The 20,540-nt window shown below is 40.2% G+C and overlaps 1 protein-coding gene across 2 annotated transcripts in view; it reads right to left on the reverse strand.

Annotated features, from left to right (window-relative positions):
• Nucleotides 1–296: 296 nt before the first annotated feature.
• FAM76A (family with sequence similarity 76 member A) overlaps nt 297–20,540 on the reverse strand; it is a 32,272-nt gene continuing 12,028 nt past the window's right edge. Inside the window, exons 5-9 of one of the 2 annotated variants that reach the window (XM_055573985.1) lie at nt 19,768–19,925; nt 13,752–13,838; nt 6,640–6,775; nt 3,723–3,824; nt 297–2,569 (exon numbers count right to left, since the gene is read on the reverse strand). In XM_055573985.1, coding sequence (XP_055429960.1) covers nt 2,483–2,569; nt 3,723–3,824; nt 6,640–6,775; nt 13,752–13,838; nt 19,768–19,925 — 570 coding nt within the window. In that variant the 3' untranslated portion in view covers nt 297–2,482. The remainder of the gene's footprint in view (nt 2,570–3,722; nt 3,825–6,639; nt 6,776–13,751; nt 13,839–19,767; nt 19,926–20,540) is intronic. The other variant, XM_055573986.1, reaches the window with a different exon arrangement.

Consider the following 20,540-nt stretch of genomic DNA (forward strand, 5'->3'; position numbering starts at 1 on the left):
ATGGGGGCCTCATGAGGAGAGTAAGTTCATCAACTGTCTTCCCTGCTGTATACTCAGTGCCCACCAGTACTTATAAGCAAGCAACTGAATTGAATAAATACAATCACAGAAGAAAGAAATTCGTTTATTCTCTGATGGACATAAAACTCCCTATTAGCACCATTAGGCTTTTAATTGTTTAAAGTCTACAAGCAAGACAAACTGACTCTTTTCTAGGTTGAAGGGGATTATGGGATATGTCTATTGGTGAACCAGCAAGAAATAAATGAAAAAAACAAACAAAGCAATAATTATACTTGAGTCCATATGAATTTTTATTAACACACATTTTTCAAAGTCTGTACAAACCAAAACATTCCTGTGTTTTAAAATGTCCATTATTACAAACATACAAATAAACAAAAGGTGTTACCAAAAGTTAGCTACTCAATTTTATGGTAAAACAGTATCATGATTTTTAAAAACCAAAATTTCAAGACAGAGGTTTCTTCCTTCTCTTTTTGGAACTCGTGGAAAGTTAGAAAATGTATGGATTTGCCTTATATTAAATGCCGAGACCTTAAAAAAAGATTTAGTATAAAACTAAATATGTTTTTACATTGTCACTTCAGGTAACAGAATTTCTCAAGTCTTTAAAATTTAACAAAAAAAAAAAACCATGACTGCAACTTTTTTCACAATCTTTTCCCCATAGTCAATGTAAATGCATCTGAAAAATATTATCTGACAGTTTGTCTTTACCTAAAATTTTCTCATTCAAAAAGTTACAAAACTATTTAGCACTGCCATTTCCCTTGCTTAGAAGAGAAAATTACATCCCCTACCAGAGTGATAAGCAACATGGTCCATTGTTCCTCGTATCTGAAGGAAGCCACTCATGTCCATGTCTCTGTCCAATTAAGTGCATGGCTCCACTCTGAGAATGTTCACCAATCAGAAGCCTCTGCTCCTGGGAAATGCCTAGTAAGTTAAACTTACTGCTGCACTTCTGGTAGTCTGAGGTACAAATGTCATCTGCCCTTATGATTACCTCTAACTCCAGTATCGCCCCCTGCGTTAAAGGATTCCAAAGTAGCTGGTTTTACTGTTTCATGGCACACCACACATCTCTAATTTCTTTCACAAACATCACAGAGGACCTGAGAGTATGGCTAGAAATGCAAATCTATCCTCTGACATGAAAAGTAAATCCATGTGCCTACTGGGTCAAGAAGGGAAAACAGGACACAATTCAGGTTGGGGCCAAGCTGCTTTTGAGAAGCACCTGTTTTCAACACATTTCCATTAAAAGCAGGGAGTGTATAGGCGGCAGTGGGTGAGGAAGAGTGGGGAGACAGTACATACAGGGATATCATTCTTCCAGTCACACTCAGAGTCCATACTTGAGCAGCTCATACTAACTTCCAAAATGCTTTGTAGTCCAAATCTTATCCCATTTTGAATCATTTAAAAAAAAGCTATCTGACAATGGCCCAGTATGACAACTGATATAAGAGCGTTTGTTTTTTTTTTAAAAAGAGGTGGCAGTGTGAGAATTTAAAATCAGTCACATAAAACAATCAAGAAAGGAGAGGGAGAGGGAAGTGTCCAGTACAACCTGGACAACCTTTCTTTCTGTCCTTACTTAGAAAGACAGACTCTCCAAATCTTTGCTACCTCCCTTAAGTATCTTCTTACATGCTCTTCCAAGAAACCCTCCAAAAGGCACTTAACTCCATACTTATATATTGAATTGTTTCACCTTAGCAATCAGTTTTTAAGACTCCAAGGTAACAAGAAAGAAAAGATCTGATTCTTTCACTAAAAGCTAGAGAGTAGTACTTTTTTTTAAAAAAGAAGCATCACTTTTACAAGAAGAACAAGCTAGGCTACCATTATTCCTTTATCAAGAAAAAGTTTCTTTTTTTAAAAAATAAATAAAACTCTGGCTATACATAGTACAAAGTTCATACATAATATACCTGGAAAAAAACCCAAGGGTATACCCTGAAGCAAAAGGTTTATTGGAGAGAAAAAGTCTCTTCCATTGTACCAAGTCTTAAGGTGGCAGTTTTCAAAGTTCAGAGGGTGGCAGTGATATGTAATTAATGCCAAATTGCTTGCTCACGGGTATGGCAGGATGCCATGATGGACAAAAAATAATCATTCTGCACATAACACTGAGCGGTGACCACCACAAAAAGGGAAAAAAAAAAGTAGCAAAAGAGAGACAATAGTACTGAGAGAAGGGCTGCAGGGTAGAGAGGGGAGTGAGAGAGTGAGAGAGAGGAGAGGGGAGCTTGAAACCCCGAACATTCAAGCATGCAGTCATAACACAGCACAAACCAGGTGTTTCCATTCAGCCCAACGCAGTCACACAAAGAAGGATAACTGTAATAATATAGAGATTTCTTAAGGAAGATTGCAATTCCCAGAGAACAGCCAGGTTGCCACCCTAACCGAGGAATCCATTTGCTGTTGCCGGGAGCGTTCTTGTGGTCTCTCATGGAGAGGTTATAGCTCCTGACTTCTCTGACTTCTTGCTCTTGGACAAGGCAGCTGCCTGCTTCAGGAGCTCTCGGTTTTTGGCCTTAAAAAAAAAAAATCAGTGAGCAAAGGAAGTTTTTGCAGGACAGGATGTTTTTCATGCAGATGCTAAGGGAGACAATGTAGAGGTCAGGAAGAGGTGAACAAATTCTAGAGGCAGAAAACAACGGAAAAGCTCTAGGGTTTGGATGAGAGGGAAGAAAAGTATTTGCTGGAAGTTAATCAGTGTACTTGCATCTCCTGGGATCCACTATTACAAACGGATGCTCTATGCAACACAAACAAACCATGGAGTGCCTTAGTGTGCTGGATAAACAGAATTTACAATTTAGACATCTGGAATCACATCTGGTTTATCCAAAAATCAAAGAACACATTTATTAATTCCACTGTTTTTTGAGGTAAAAAGATTGGAACACATCCAAGAGAAAATAATAAAAGTCATCTATAAGGTGATTTAATATGTCAATCGACATGTCAAATCTCTGAGGAAAAAAGAAATCTAAGAGAAGATAAGATCACTTAAAATACCAAGATGGGGAAACAGTGGAAATAGTGTCAGACTTTATTTTTTTGGGCTCCAAAATCACTGCAGATGGTGACTGCAGCCATGAAATTAAAAGATGCTTACTCCTTGGAAGGAAAGTTATGACCAACCTAGATAGCATATTCAAAAGCAGAAACATTACTTTGCCAACAAAGGTCCATCTAGTCAAAGCTATCGTTTTTCCAGTAGTCATGTATGGATGTGAGAGTTGGACTGTGAAGAAAGCTGAGCACCGAAGAATTGATGCTTTTGAACTGTGGTGTTGGAGAAGACTCTTGAGAGTCCCTTGGACTGCAAGGAGATCCAACCAGTCATACTAAAGGAGATCAGTCCTGGGTGTTCTTTGAAAGGAATGATGCTAAAGCTGAAACTCCAGTACTTTGGCCACCTCATGCGAAGAGTTGACTTATTGGAAAACATCCTGATGCTGGGAGGGATTGGGGGCAGGAGAAGGGGATGACAGAGGATGAGATGGCTGGATGGCATCACCGACTCGATGGACGTAAGTTTGAGTGAACTCCGGGAGTTGGTGATGGACAGGGAGGCCTGGCGTGCTGCAATTCATGGGGTCGCAAAGAGTCTGACATGACTGAGCAACTGAACTGAACTGAAATACACCAGAGCTACCATATTAAATAAGCAGAATTACCTGCAATTGTTCTGTGACTTCTTTGTGGGTTTTCTCCATCTGGTTCATTTTGGCTCTCATCTGAGATTCTTGGTATTGAAAATCAGCCTTTAACTCTGTGATCTGAGGGGGAAAAAAAGGCAGAGTGACCAGAAGAAATTTCTGTGCAATGAAAAATGTTTTGGTACCAGAGAGCTAAATAGTCCCCTAAATTAATGAACCCAGGGCTCTCCTAAAGAGCCATACCTAAATCAAAGCCAGGGAACTGTGTATCCTATTTTTTTCTAGTGATTTCCTGAAAATTACACAAAATTCTGCATTAGCATGTCTGCTACTGACCACTTGCTAGAAGGTTTTAGATATTTCATGTACTCAATATAGGCAATAATCTTTCGAATTCTCAACTCCAAGTAAATCAATGATTATAACAAATATGACTGACAGTTTGAGAGAAGCCATGAAAATAGCAGCTGCTGTCATTTACTGAATTTTTGCCCTGTTCCAGGAAAACTGATTATATTATTTTATCTAATCCTATGATAACCCTGTGGGATAGTAACATTATTCTTTCCATTTTATAGATGGGAACATCAAGGCTTAGGAAGGATTAAGTAAAGTGGTTAGCAAGTAGCAGAGTCAGAATTCAAACTCCAGGCCTTCTTCTATTGACTACGCTATTCAAGAAGCACAGAGAAGAGGTATTAAATCAGAGAAATGAGGTGTGAGCTAAGTTTTGAGATACAAGTAGCAACTGGTACATGAGGTACGGAAAAGGGCATCCAAGCAAAGGGAACAGTATGGGCACAAGCAGAGTGCAAGATAATGGAGAACTTATTCAGATGACTGATGAGTGTGTCGGGAGATGAGGCCACAGATAGGAAGGCATGATGCGGAAGAGCCTGTGTTCCAGCCAAGGAATGTGATCTTGATCCTGAAAGTTATGGGAAACAACCTACTATTTGTTTTTGCTCCTTTCAAACCCTAACTTTGCGGGAATTCCCTGGAGATCCAGTGGTTAGAACTCGGTGCTGTCACTGCTGTAGGTAAGGGAATTAAGATCTTGCGACTGCAAAGCACTAGAGACGAGTATTCATTTTGTCTCTATTTTGCAAAAATCCTTTCTTTAACGTGCCATTCTGATCTAGTTCATAAAGAAAATATACTTGGGTCTGCTTTCATCTGACAGTCATGTAGTAAACTGAAAAGAATACTGGTCTCTTCCCACGAACTTCCACCTTACTGGCAGAGTAGAAACACAGCTCAGTAGAAAGAACGGGAGGGTCAGAAAGATCTGGGTTCATTCTTTTGTTCTGCCTTTCACCAGCTGTGTGATTTGGATGGGTCATCTACTCTCTTTCGGTCCATTTCCTCATCCGTAAGATGAGGTAGGAATCAGATACAAAGAATGCACATAAAGATTTTAACATTGCAGGACTTTCTTGGTGGCCCAGTAGATGGGAATCTGTCTGCCAATGCAAGGGACACCGATTCAATCCCTGGTCTGGGAAGATTACACATGTCATGGAGCAACTAAGCCCTTCCACCACAGCTTCTGAGCCCACGAGCCATAACTTCTGAGCCTGTGTGCCGCAACTACTGAAGCCCAGCACCTACAGACGTACTCTGCAACAAGAGAAGCCACCAGAATGACAAAAAGCCCACGCACCACAACAAAGACCCAGTGCAACCAAAAATAAATTAAGTTAAAAAAATGTTCTAACATAAATGTCTTTGTTAGCACTCATCATAGGATTCTGAACATAGTACAAAACAACATACAGCCTCAGGGAGAAAACAGAGCTAGAGGAAGGAACCCTATGGGGAAAAATATTGAAGGCACTGTTATCTATGAATGATGATAATAATTCCTACCTCAAAGTGATATGGGGATAAATGAGTTAATACATATAAAGCACTTAGAATAGGGATAGGCAGATAGAGGCGTGTTAGTCGCTCCGTCGTGTCTGACTCTTTACGACCCCATGGACTCTTCTGTCCATGGGATTCTCCAGGCAAAAATACTGAAGTGGGTTGCCATTCCCTTCTCCAGGGGATCTTCCCGACACAGGAACCGAACCTCAGTTTCCTGCATAGCAGGCCAAAGCATCCAATAAAAGCTAACTATTATTAGTTATTAGAAGGCAGAAATGAGACATTCTCTAAGAATCTGAAAGTAAGAAATAATAGAATGAATCAGAAAAAGGACATAAAAAAATTCCCCTAAAGAGGGGAATATGACTCTAATAAGACTTCACTGAAGATAATAATGAGCTTAGAGGATAGGTCACTCAGTAAGGGAGTTGTCACCAATGGAAGCAAAGTGATGTAGTGACTATAGGAAGGCCTACTGGAATATTGTCCGGGGACGAGGCAGACTTGGTCTACATATTTTGAGTACTACTGTTCCCTGGACACAGCCATCCCAATAATAGAGGTGGAGACATCGGGTTCCCCTAGACTGAGAGCATTAAAAATTCCAATTATGTAACTACTTCCTCTTGTCCCAACTCCATGCTCACTCAGCACCCTCTGATTACAAGCTCCCTGAACAGCTTATGCTGAGACGAGTAGTACTCTGCTCTATGCCCCACTATGAAATAAGAGGTGGACACTGTGGTTTTACACATCATCTCTGCAAGCTTAGTGAACTTCAGTCCTCCCTTAGAAGTGGAAGCTTCTTCCAAACGAAAGAAAGAAAAATCAACTCTCTATAAACTACTTGACGGAAGGGGATTGACAACGGTAATGCCATGCCACGATCCTGGCAGACAGCAAGCTGCTCCCTAGGACATCCCAACCTTGCCAGTGGATTCTCTCTCTCAGAGCTTCAGTGGTATGTATCCAACAAACATCCATTAAACAGTTAGCATCATGCCCTATACCACATATCTCACCCGCTTGCCTCATTCTGACCTGAGAAGCACTAACTAAGCAGTACCTTCTTCTCTTTCTCTAAAATCATTTGATCCTTTTGATGCAGCATCTTCTTCAGAGTGGCTACTTCCTCCTTCAGTTGGGCAATGATGACAAAGTGGTCAGTGCCTGGTGAGTCCAGAGCCAGATCTGGGGAAAAGCTGAGGGGAAAAATGGAGGGGGAAAATATCAGTTGGATGCACAAACTTTTTTCTACCTGAGGTCACATTACAGGCCACTTGACTGCAACTTCAGGAGCAGGAGCAACTAGTTGAATCCCAGCCATCAAGCACAATACATGTCCAACTTGAGAGCATTTGCTAAACTGCACAAGCAAGGTGGCCATCAGATAACTATACCAACCAAAGCCACAACCTGCAGCATTCCTGCAGCATCTCTACTCACATGCATGCTGTGCATGCGTGCTAAGTCACTTCAGTCGTGTCCGAGTCTGCAACCCTATGGACTGTAGATTGTCAAGTTCCCATCCATGGGGATTCTCCAGGCAAGACTATCAGTGCGTGTGGCCATGCCCTCCTCCAGGGGATCTTACCAACCCAGGGATCGAACCTGTGTCTCCTATGTCTCCTGCACTAGCAGGTGGGCTCTTTACCACTAGCGCCACCTGGAAAGCCCATCTTTGCTCACATTCGGGACTAAAATAAATGTCACCTCGTAAGAGCCAAAGATATTTTGTTTCAGGTTCATTGAGGATCCCTAGTTATTGTGGGTGAGAGTCATAATTTTTTGTGATTAGATAATTTCCCTAGAATCTGGATAAATTGTAATTTCATGCATTTTTCTTTAAAGATCCCCATAGAGATTTTGACTCTTTGTTTTCTACTCCAAAGCCCATGCTGTGGTACATCTGCTGAGAAGCTGCTGCTTTCCACCTCAGGTACAATCTTTTTAAAAAGTGGTAAAAAAAAAAAAAGAAGATGAAATTAACAGGAAAGAAGCCAACTTCCCCTACTACAATTGGCCTGTGCCCTGTCACTTCCAGTATCAAGAACTCTGTGATATTTAGTTAGGAAAGGAACAAAAAGGTGGCAAACTGCAAAGTAATATCACAACCTGGGTCTTCAACAGAGTCCTCCCTGTGATGGTCTCTGAGCACTACATTTTGTCCAAGTGCCAGGTGAACTCTGTTCTTTTAGTCGAGTGTCTTAACCAGGAAAGTTTCAGGGAATTTGTAAGCCCCTGAGATTGTATATGCAATTTTATGTATACATACAATGGTGTGGTTTCTAGGATGGGGATCTGAGGCTCTCCTTAGTCTGGTCAGAGGTGTCTTAGACCCATAGAAGTTAAGAAATCACTGTCAAGAGAGTTAAATCCTACCATTCTCTAGAGACCTACCCAAAGGAAACTCTCTACTTTTCACAGGGCAATCTGTAAAGTAAAACACAAACCAGTTTTTCCTAGAAAACTGCAATACTGATTCCCAACACCCTATATCAATATAGCAACTACCAGATCCCCCTTGCTGTTGGATCTTTCCTACACCTTGAACAACATCTAATAACCATCAATTTTCTACACAGGTAGAAACTCCAAATAACATGGTGAACTGCTGGACAAACCTCCTCATAGTTACCAAGTTAAGTGTTTCTATGTCTAGAATGGGAAGACAGTCCATTGATAAAAATATTCTGCCCTCAGTCTACACGAAGCATATGAGAAGGATGTCAGAGGAACAATGGATCACTGCTTTGCTAACTGATAAATATGCAGAATTACTGGGGTAACAAAAACAACATGTAAAATAATAAAACAAGACATGTAGGAGAAAATATTAAAAGGATCCATCATAGTCTCCACCAGTTTCCAACCTTGCCGAGGGACTGTCTTCCCTCAACCCAACAGAATCTATTTAAACCCATAACCAGAGTGACAAATGCAATGGAGTAATGGGCTAATGTGCTCTACCTGCTTTTTAACTGAAATATAATTGACATACAATATTATGTTAGTTTCATACATAATTTGATATTTGCATATATCGTAATCACTCAGTCTAGTAAACGTCCGCCCATATGAAATTGTTATTGACTACATTCTTTATGTTTTATGTCACATCCCCATGACTTATTGATTATATAACTGGAGGGCTATAGCTCTTAATCTCCTTCACCTGTTTTGCCTATCCCCCCACCCCCAACCTTCTGGCAACTACCTTTTTGTTCTCTGCACCTATGTTGCATTTTGCTTTGTATTTTAGACTCAGATATATGTGAGATCACGCAGTATTGGTCTTTCTCCAACTTATTTCACTTAGCATAATATCCTCTAGGTTCATCCAGGTTGTTGCAAACAACACTATTTTGTTTTTTATGACTGAGTAATATTTCACTGTTTGTGTACACACACACACACCCACACACGCCATAGCTTTTTTAGCTATTTGTCTATCAACAGTCACTTAGGTTGCTTTCATTATCTTGGCTCTTGTAACTAATGCTACAGTGAACACTGGGATGTATATATCTTTTTGAAATAGTGTTTCTATTTTCTTTAGATAAATAACTAGAAGTGAAATTGCTGGATTATATGGCAATTCTATTTTTTTAGAATTAGTGGGTTGCCTTTTCATCTTATGGATAGTTTCCTTCATTGTGCAAAGGCTTTTGAGTTTGATATAGTCCTTTGTAAAAGCAAAAGTAAATAGGACTACATAGCCTGAGGATACATATCCAAAAAAAATTGCTAAGACCAATGTCAAAGAGCCTATGTTTTCTTCTAGAAATTTAATGCTTTCAGGTCTTAAATTTACGTCTTTAGTCTACTTGGAGTTATTTTTGTAAGCAGTGTGAGAAAGTAGTCCAGTTTGATTCTTTCGCATGAAGCTGTCTAGTTTCCCAACACCATTCAGTGAAGGGGCTATCTTTTCCCCACTGTATACTCTTGCCTCCTCTGTTGTAGAGTAATTGCCCATATAAATGTGGATTTGCTTCTGGGCTGTTTATTCTGTTCCATCAGTCTCTGTGTCTGTTTCTGTCTTCTTGTTTTGTTTTTGGCTGAGTCAGGTCTTACTGCGGCACATGGGATCTTTCACTGCGGTGTGCAGGCTCTTCGTTATGGCACGCAGGGTTCTCTAGTTGCAGTGCGTGGGCTCAGTAGCCCAGCAGCATGTGGGATCTTAATTCCTCAACCAGGGATTGAATTCATGTCCCCTGCATTGGAAGGCAGATTTTTAAATACTGCTCCACCAGGGAAGTCCCTAACACCATACTGTTGACTACTGCAGCTTTGTAGTACAGTTTGCAATCAAAAAGCATGACACTTTCAGCTTTGTTCAGTCTCAAGATTGCTTTGAGTCTACCTGCTTCTTGAGGTTGAGCCAAAATCTGCCTGTCAGTCTCATCCATTGGTCCCGGATCTGTCCTCAAAGGCACACAGAGTTAAGTCTACTCTTTCAAGTATATTTTAGAGGGAGAACACAATAAAACGATAAGGAAAGGAAAAGAACGTCTTTTAGAAACAATAAACCACAAGGTGTGCCTGGAGGTCACTCACTGTTCATTGCCCATCAAACAATAAACAAATATGATCAGAAAGTGCATTTCTCAGGGAAGGAAAGCTAGGAATGAACTTGTATTTTCTTCAAATTGAAGGATTTTTGTTATAATTTTGACAAACTATAAAATATTGAGATGGAAGCTGTGAATTTTATAGGACACTAAAAAAGACTAAGGCATTTTCTAAGTACAAAACCATGAGAAAAATGTGTTTTTTTTTTTTTAATTCTATAAAGTAATGGGTTCTCTCTGTATGATACGGAAGGCTAATAAATAAAGAAAAAGAGAAAAAATAAATCAAATATGCCTCAATATTTAAAAAATAAATAAGAGGACTTCCCTGGAAGTCTGGTGGTTAAGATTCTGCACTTCCACTGCAGGGCTCTCGGGTCTGATCCTTGAATAGGAACTAAGATCCCACATGTCATGTGTGTGGCCAAAAAAAAAAAAAACCAAAGGAATATGATAGTATATGGTCAATGGAAAACTGTTAGAGAACAATCTTTTGAAGACATGAGAGGATAAAAATGAAAGAAGAGAAGCATAAATTTAAAAGTGGATTGTGATTAAAAACTGAGAGGGGGTCACAATAGATAGTAAAGAAACAAAACTGGTAATATTTACTCCAGAACTGAATTCAAAATAGATATTCAGCAAAAAAATTTTTTGGTTTCCATGACATTTAAAAAAAGGACTGTTCATGGAGAAGGAAATGGCAACCTACTCCAGTATTCTTGCCTGGAAAAGTCCATGGACAGAAGAGCTTGGCAGGCTGCAGTCCATGGGATTACATGACTGAGCACGCATGCATGAGGGTGGAGGGAGATGGGTTGGTAGCAATAAACTGGTAGAACCAAAAAATATAAAGGACAGTACAAAAAACGTCTTGGACCTCCTCAGTGGTCCTATGGTTAAGATTCCATGCTTCCATTGCAGGGGTGTGAGTTTGATCCCTGGTCAGCCAAAAGAGAAAAAAAAAAAAATTAAAAAAATGTTTTTAAAGTCTTGTCAGAATGTTCTCCAAGTGAAGGAAAAGCAAGAAAAAAAAGTAAAAAGGGAATAAAAAACATAATTTACCTTGTATATAAACTTTTAAAAGAAATGCAAACAAGTGATAGATTAAGATTACTAATGCAGGAACAAAAAGCCTCTTGATGAAAGTGAAAGAGGAGAGTGAAAAAGTTGGCTTAAAACTCAACATTCAGAAAACGAAGATCATGGCATCTAGTCCCATCACTTCATCGGAAATAGATGGGGAAAGAGTGGAAACAGTGTCAGACTTTATCTTTTTGGGCTCCAAAATCACTGCAGATGGTGACTGCAGCCATGAAATTAAGAGACGCTTACTCCTTGGAAGGAAAGTTATGACCAACCTAGATAGCATATTCAAAAGCAGAGGTATTACTTTGCCAACAAAGGTCCATCTAGTCAAGGCTATGTTTTTCCACTGGTCATGTATGGATGTGAGAGTTGGACTGTGAAGAAAGCTGAGCGCTGAAGATTTGATGCTTTTGAACTGCGGTGTTGGAGAAGACTCTTGAGAGTCCCCTTGGACTGCAAGGAGATCCAACCAGTCCACTCTAAAGGAGATCAGTTCTGGGTGTTCATTGGAAGGACTGATGCTGAGGCTGAAACTCCAATACTTTGGCCACCTCATGTGAAGAGGTGACCCATTGAAAAAGACCCTGATGCTGGGAGGGATTGGGGGCAGGAGGAGAAGGGGGCGACAGAGGATGAGATGGCTGGATGGCATCACCGACCTGATGTACATGAGTTTGGGTGAACTCCGGGAGTTGGTGATGGACAGGAGGCCTGGCGTGCTGCAATTCATGGGGTCGCAAAGAGTCAGACACGACTGAGCAACTGAACTGAATTGAATGCAGGAACAGTCAAATGGAACTTGCATATGTATGAAAATAATACGTGGCTGCAGAAAAATTTTTTCCAAATTTCCAAGTTATTAGGTTGCTTTTATAATTACCATGTATATTTAAAGAAAAATTTATTTTTAAAGATCTTTCCCAGAGGACTTTATGAAAGATCATGCGTCTAAGTTAAGGATCAGCATCCTAACTGAGGAAAACAATCACTGCTGGTAACCAGATGCAATAAAACACTGAACAGAAAGTTTAAAGTCTTTGGCTTGGTGAAGCCATAGCAATAGTCAGCAAGAACAGTGGCAGTATCTCAAAAACAAAATGACCCCACAGAAGGCAAACTTTAAGGCCTGTTGGTTAAACTAAAGGCTATGAATGAGCTTTTTCCGGGTCATTCAAACACAGCCCACATCATAAACAGCACAAAACAGAAATGATGAATCTAAAGGCTGTGGGTCTTGGCTTAGGCAGGATCTTTATGAAGATAAAGCAGGGCATTCAGAATGGTTCATTCCCTGAAGAACTTTTTACAGGATCATGCATCCTGGCAGATGTGATAAGACAATCAGTGCCACATCCATTTTCTTCAGAATGGTCAAACTAGCTGCTCAGAGAACAAACAGTAACAGTAAAGCTAACCAGAAAGATGGTCTTTATGGTTCCTTTCCCTATATAATTAGAATATCTAAACCAAGCATTTCTAGAAGGATCAATTCAAGAAGTTTGAAGTCAATGATACCAGAAATACAAAGAGAGTCTGCAGAGTCTCAAATCAAGTTAATGAAAAAGCCAACTTCATATATGCTATGTATACCCCTAGATAAACAAAACTCAGCCCCAGTAAGCCTATATGCTGGTCTGCTTCCATATCTACCACCGTCTGGGAGAGAGAATGGAGAATGGGAGTTTTCAGAATGGAGATGATTACAAGGATTTTAGGGATGAGTGTGCCAGGTGGTCTCACTTCAGAATGCCCAGCCTGGAGGAACAGGCCCCAAGACTCTGTTGAGAAGCAGCCCACTACACCAACATGGACGGGGCATCCTGGATATGAGGAGAAAATAGCTCGTAAGCAGAAGCATCACTAAGAAGGAAAGAGGAAAGTGAGGAATAAAAATGCATTCAGAAAGGCTTAAAATGAAACAAAAATATCCAAATGCATCTCCTTCCCTCCTGATTCAGCATCTGCTTTGGGTTATCTCTCTTAATGCTAAGGAAGCATGGATTATCCCTCACAGACTGAACAATACTGCTTTAATTATAAATTGTCAGGAATTCCCTGGTGGTCCAGTGGTTAAGACTGAGCACTTTCACTGCCACAGCCTGGGTTCAATCCCTGGTCGGGGAACTAACGTTCCAAAAGCTGTGCAGTGTGCCCAAAAAAGAAAAATTTCCAATTTGTCTCTGTTTTGCCTCTGCAGACCAACTCCTGCCCTGCCTGGAGAAGGCTATAGGCACAGCTCACAATAAAAAGCATGTCTTTGAATTCTTGTGAGAAGTTATTTGTGGACTACAGAAAATTCAACTGCTATTAAATCCAGTTATATGTTCTAGACGAGATTATATTTATAAACTAATAGCAGTATTGTTTATTTATAAGATAAGTGGCTAGTCTAGTATACCTGAGAAGTTCACTGACAACCATAAACTAGCTCCATGACACACCCTAAAACGTATTCCTGTTTCAGGAACTGTGTATGCATTTCAAACAGAAACATGCACACACACTTGAACTGGCTTACCCATCTCCATTGGTTGTGATCGACTCAAACTTGGATTTTTTCTTTGGGATTTCATTTTGAATTGAAGACGTAGAAAGGGTTTTCTGACTTTTAATGGCAAAAAAGAAAAAAGAGAGAGAGAGAAAGAGAGATACACACACTTTAGAAATCAAAGATTAATAAAACATCACAATGAAAGTCCTGTCAAATGGTACCAACATAATATTGTACCTATTCTATGCAAGAGCTAATTATTTTTGATCATCAAAATCCACCCCAGTCTTAATTCCATAGATGCATGGATAGCTCATTGCTATAGTCCTTCCCCAAATTTTTACCTGTGATTAAATATTATCTGCTTTATTAACAACTATGAGAACAAGTCAATAAAACCTTAGTCAGAAGCACAATCCATCTTACAATTTAAAAAGTACTTTCACATTCATTTTTCCCCATGCATCTTATAATACTGTGAGGCATATACAAGGGATTATTTCTATTTTGCAGAAACTGAGGCTCATCAAGGCTAACTTACTTACCCAGGGATATACAGCTAGTTAGTAGTGAAGCTTTACGTATCTGAACACTAAGTCCAGTTCTTCTTCACTCTGTTTCTGTAAATCTTCTAGTATCTAAGAGTCTCATGACAACCCTAAAGATCAGTTTTAGTCTCTAAAACTAGCCTGCAACCCTTTTACTTTGATGGATGTAAAATTGCCAAGCCCAAAGGATTTTTCAGACCTTTTCTTATGGGCCTCTTTTCAATATTTGATACCACTGATCATGCCGTCTCTCCATCACGTCCAACTTTATAACTGACAAATATAATTGTACATTAATCAAAATGTATGAGGTAACAATTTTATATATATATTATAGAATGATTACTACCAAGATCAAGATAATTAATACACCCATCACCTTGCATACCTGATTTTATTTTTTGGCTGTGCCACGTGGCTTGTGGGATCTTAGTTACCCAACCAGGGACTGAACCTGTCCCCCCTGCAGTGGAAGCGCAGTGTCCTAACCACTGGACTGCCAAGGGAATTCCATTTTCTTTTAATGGTGAGCATGCTTGAGATAGCATCACCAACTCAATGGACATAAACTTGGGCAAACTCCGGGAGACAGTGAGAGCCAGGAAGGCCTGGCGTGCTGCAGTTCATGGGATCGCAAAGAGTCAGATATGACTTAGTGACTGAACAACAACATGATCTCCTCTCAGCAACTTTCAAGCATACAGTCACTGAGCTGTACATTAGAACTGAGAACTACTTCTAATAAAGTTTGTACCCTCTAACCTAACCCTCCCCATTTTCCTCTCCTTTTGCACCTGGCAACCACCATTCTATTCTCTATATCTATGAAATCAGTTTTTAAGATTGCACATAAAAACGATACCACATGGTGTGTGTCTTTCTCTCCGCCTCATTTCACTTAGCACATGCCTTCCAGGCTTATCTGTGTTGTAGCAAATAGCAGTATTCCCTTCTTTTTTATGGCTGGATATTCCATTGAATGTATATTCCATATTTTCTTCAACCATTCATCCCTCCAAGGACATTCAGGTTGCTACCATATAATAGGTATTGTGAATAAATGAATAGAAATGCTAATTTCAGTTCCTTCAGATACATACTAAAGTGATTGCTGGGACCTATGATAGTTTTATTTTTAATTTTTTGAGCAAACACCATACTGTTGAGTTCTTTATATATTTTGCATATTAACCCTGATTAGAGATTTGGTTTTCAAATACTCACTCCATCCTTGAGTGCTTCTATAATCTGTTTTCAGTTTCCAGACTAAGTTGTATCAGTCAAGAGTATGGTTTTAACAACTATTATAGTGGGTGGAAATGATGTTCCCCTGATCATCTGCATGAGAATCATCTGAGAGGTTTATAAAACAAAGCAGATTCCTGGATTCCATCCTAGATCCTACCGAATTAAACTCTGGGGTAGGGCCACAGAAATCCACATTTTAAAATTAGCTCTGCTACCACCAACTCTTATATGCTACCAGTGGCTCATGTTCAAACCTCTTCTGAATTATAGCCTAAGCTCCTACTAAATAATAATCTTTTTTAATATCAGATCTTAGTTTCTTGCTACTTCCAGAACATCTTATTTTTGACTGGGCACAGACACAGAGGTCGAAGCTCTCAGAGGATAGCTTCTATTTCTTGACAATCTGTTCCTTGCATTTTTCTTTGGCCTTTTTTTCGTTCTCTTGGCCAAAAGTTTAGCATATTCTGCACCTCTTCCTTATTTTCTTAGTACACTGTTTCTTCAGAGAAATATGCTGACATTTGAGCTGCAGAACACGTGGAAGAAAAAGACGCTGGATTTTGGGTGCTTTGGTCCTAGTTTTCTCATCATCTCTGCTTCAGGGCTTTCTCACAACATGCTGGTGGACATTGTCTTTGCTTCAGTCAGTTCAGTCGCTCAGTCGTGTCCAACTCTTTGTGATCCCATGGACTGCAGGCTTCCCTGTCCATCACCAACTCCCGGAGCCTGCTCAAACTCATGTCCCTCAAGTTGGTGATGCCATCCAACAATCTCATCCTCTGTCATCCCCTTCTCCTCCTGTCTTCAATCTTGCTGAGCATCAGGGTCTTTTCCAGTGAGTCAGTTCTTTGCATCAGGGGCCACAGTATTGGAGTTTCAGCTTCAGCATTAGTCCTTCCAATGAATATTTAGGACTGATTTCCTTTCGGATTGACTGGTTTGATCTCCTTGCAGTCCAAGGGACTCTCAAGAGTCTTCTCCAACATCACAGTTCAAAAGCATCAATTCTTTGGCACTCAGCTTTCTTTATGGTCCAACTCTCACATCTATATATGACTACTAAAAAAACCATAGGTTTGACTAGACGGACCTTTGTTGGCAAAGTAATGTCTCTGCTTTTTAATATGCTGTCTAGGTTGGTCATAGCTTTTCTTCCAAGGAGGAAGCATCTTTTAATTTCATGGCTTCAGTCACCATCTGCAATGATTTTGGAGCCCAAGAAAATAAAGTCTGTCACTGTTTCCCCATCTATTTGCCATGAAATGATGGGACTGGATGCCATGATCTTCGTTTTTTGAATGTTGAGTTTTAAGCCAGCTTTTTCACTCTCCTCTTTCACTTTCATCAAGAGGCTCCTCAGTTCCTCTTCACTTTCTGCCATAAGGTGGTGTCATTTGCATATCTGAGGTTATTGATATTTCTCCCAGCAGTTTAGATTCCAGCTTGTGCTTCATCCAGCCTGGCATTTCGCATGATGTACTCTGCATATAAGATAAATAGGCAGGGCGACAATATACAGCCTTGACATACTCCTTTCCCAATCTGGAACCAGTCCGTTGTTCCATGTCCATACGGTTTTAACTGTTGCTTCTTGATCTGCATACAGATTTTTCAGGAGGCAGGTAGGGTGGTCTGGTATTCCCATCTCCCTAAGAATTTTCCAGTTTGTTGTGATGCACACAAAGGTTTTGGCATAGTTAATGAAGCAGAAGTAGATGTTTTTCTGGAACTCTCTTGCTTTTTCAACAGATAATCCAACAGATGTTGGCAATTTGATCTCTGGTTCCTCTGCCTTTTCTAAATCCAGCCTGAACATCTGGAAATTCTCAGTTCACATACTGTTGAAGCCTCGCTTGGAGAATTCTGAGCATTACTTTGCTAGTGTGAATGCACTGGTCATAGCAAACACCCTCTTCCAACAACACAAGAGATGACTCTACACATAGATGTCACCAGATGGTCAATACTGAAATCAGATTGATTATATTCTTTGCAGCTGAAGATGGAGAAACTCTATTCAGTCAACAAGAATAAGACCAGGAACTGACTGTGGCTCAGATCATGAACTCCTTACTGGAAACTTCAGACTTATATTGAAGAAACTAGGGAAAAACACTATACCATTCAGGTATGACCTAAATCAAATCCCTTACGATTATACAGTAGAAGTGACAAATAGATTCAAGGGATTAGATCTGATAAGAGTGCCTGAAGAACTATGGACAGAGGTTTATGACATTGTACAGGAGGCAGTAATCAAGATCTTTACTTCAGAGATTATAAAGTTTGCAGACTCTAGCTCTTGGGCCCCAGGTGGAGTCCCAGTAGTACCAGTAAATCTAGAAATATCCTCCTCTCCCTTTTTGACAATGACCAAATTGAGGACACTCAGATTGGCATTCACAATGCAACCTATACAGATTTGCTCTTTCCTTCTCCGGTTTTCCTTGGCCTGTAACAGGAATACTCTTTAACTCAGTAGGTGGACACTGCCATGGGTCGCCACCCTGCTTCATGGTCCTTTGCCTGTCATTCCCACCACTGATTCGAACACATAATCCTCCATTCTTTACCTGGCATGTCAGCAGCAACTTCCACAGCCACGAACTTCTCACAGACGGTACAAAGTCTGCGTTCACTGTCCACTGCAGTGAGTTTCTGGCAGCCAGTGGCTGCAAAAGAGATGTTCTGCTTCACCTTGGAGCAGCCGATGGCCTCAAAGGTGCCACAAAACAGAGCTAACTAGTTCTTGACACTTCAAACTCAACTTTCCAAAACTGAACTTTTTCCCCCTTCTGACAGTCTCTCAGATAAGGATTCACTCACTCATCCCAGTAAGAAACCTGAGAATTATCCTTTATTCACCCAGCTCCTGCCCATCTACCTGTTCATCAGATTATCTAATTTACACATAATTCTCCTTCTGAAATGTCTTCCTGAATCTACCTCTTCGATCTTTAGTGCCACTACCTGAGGTTCTCTATTAACATCTCTTTCTGGACTCTTACCAAAAAAGCTTCTTAACTAGCCCCCAGCCTCTTTTCCTCCAGGGTATTCTTCACAATAGTCTGGGTTAATCTTTTTTTTTAAGGTAGATTTGGTCCCTCCCCAACACAGGTCCTTTCAGTGGCTCCCTATTAAAATTACTAACATCAAGATCATGTTACTTACCAGGTCTGCTGGATTCCTTTCCATCCCATTTTCTGCTCCCAATCATAAGCTCCAGCAAAATAAAAGGATCTGCTGTTCCTAAGTTCCATGGGGTCTCATGCCCTCCATGTCTTTGCAGTTGCTATTTCCTCCGCCCATTCCTTATCTGACCATTCTGACTTATCCTAAGATCTAGCTCCAATGTCAGCTCCTCTCTGATCTTTCATTGCTTGACCTCCCCAGGCAGTTAATTACCACGGCCTCTTATGCCTATATCTTGACATGCTTTCACTGTGACACCCTCAGATTATCCTGCAATAATTTGATTACAGGTCTGTCTTCCCTACCAGGCTGCATACCTCTTAGAACACAGAGTGATTCTTTTTACTCATCTCTGCATTCCTTGCAGAGAATCTGGTCCATTAAAGTAACTAACAATGAACAAACAAAATCATAAAGGTAATGATAACAATGCATAACCATCATGTACTGAAGCTTCCTATATGCCAGTTATAAAATTAATCACTATGCACATACCATATAATTTATTTTCACAGCAACTCCATGAGTTAATATTTCCCTCATCTTACAGATGAAAAAAGTTGCCCAAGATCCCATACAGAGAACTTGGCAGACCCAGGATTCAATCCAAAGCCAGAACTCCTAACAACACAACAGATACTCAGAAAGGAAGCTTAAGACAACAATGAAGGGGCATCATTTTGACTCGATCTTATAAGGACAAACCTAGAATATCTATCTCCTAGCCAAATATGCATAAGAAAAGTTGCATTTCCTCAGACTGTGGAATGTCTGGTCTTCTAGGGAGATAATCCACTCTTAATGGTGGGGAGAACACCAACTTTTAAGACACAACACAAACCAAGTCAGAAAACCCTAATGCCTTATGGATGTCTCTCTGGCCCTTGGATGATATATGAATTATAAAATACATCAAAGGAGATTCCCTCTGTAGATTAGTAACTAGAGAGAAAATATGAAAATTTAGACAAAATAGTATCTTCCATGTCTACTTGTGTATTACATCTGACCTCCCAGAACCTCTTGTTCTATCTCAAGCATCTTGGGGTTACCTGTTGTAATGGCTGCCGCCACTCAGTCGACTATACTGCTCCTTCTCCTGGTGGCTGGCACGGGAAGAGCTGCTCAGGTGCTTCCTCTGCTCTTTGGTCTTCTGAAGGACCCGTTTGTATGAAAGTGTGCATAGCCAGCATAGCAATTTCCCATCTACCTGAAAGATGAGGAGACAAAGATAAAGAAGGAATGTGCTAGTGCGGAGGCTAAGAACATGGGTATTAGGAGCTAGAACCTCTGGTTAAGTCTGGATCTGCCACTCACAAGCTGTGTGACCTTACGTGTAAGTCACCTGGGCACTACTGGGATCAATTTCTTCATCTATAAAATGAAGGACAATAATATGTACCTTAGAGGGCTGGTGCAAGGATTCAGTGACATAATGGAGGTAAAGCATGGTGCAAGGTACATAAAAACTGCTTAATAAAATATGACCTGGGGACTTCCCTGGTGGTCCAGTGGTGAAGACTCTGTGCTTCCACTGCGGGGGGCATGAACTCAATCCACTGTTGGGGAACAAAGACCCTGCATGCCATGGGGCATGGCCAAATTTTTTTTTAACATGCTAATTATATTTATTTTTTTTATTTTGTTTTTCTTCAACTTAACACACACCAGAGCAAAGTTCCCACAAGAATTTCAAAAGACACAGATATCTCCATAGTTCTCACCAAGGAAAATACAGCAGGGAGAAGATAAAACATAAAATTTGCACTTTAGCTTTCATACCTTATAGATGACTCATAAAGTGGTATGCTGGATATCTTTTCTC

Source organism: Bubalus kerabau, chromosome 3, assembly GCF_029407905.1.
Source record: "Bubalus kerabau isolate K-KA32 ecotype Philippines breed swamp buffalo chromosome 3, PCC_UOA_SB_1v2, whole genome shotgun sequence".
NCBI classification, from domain to species: Eukaryota; Metazoa; Chordata; class Mammalia; order Artiodactyla; family Bovidae; genus Bubalus; species Bubalus kerabau.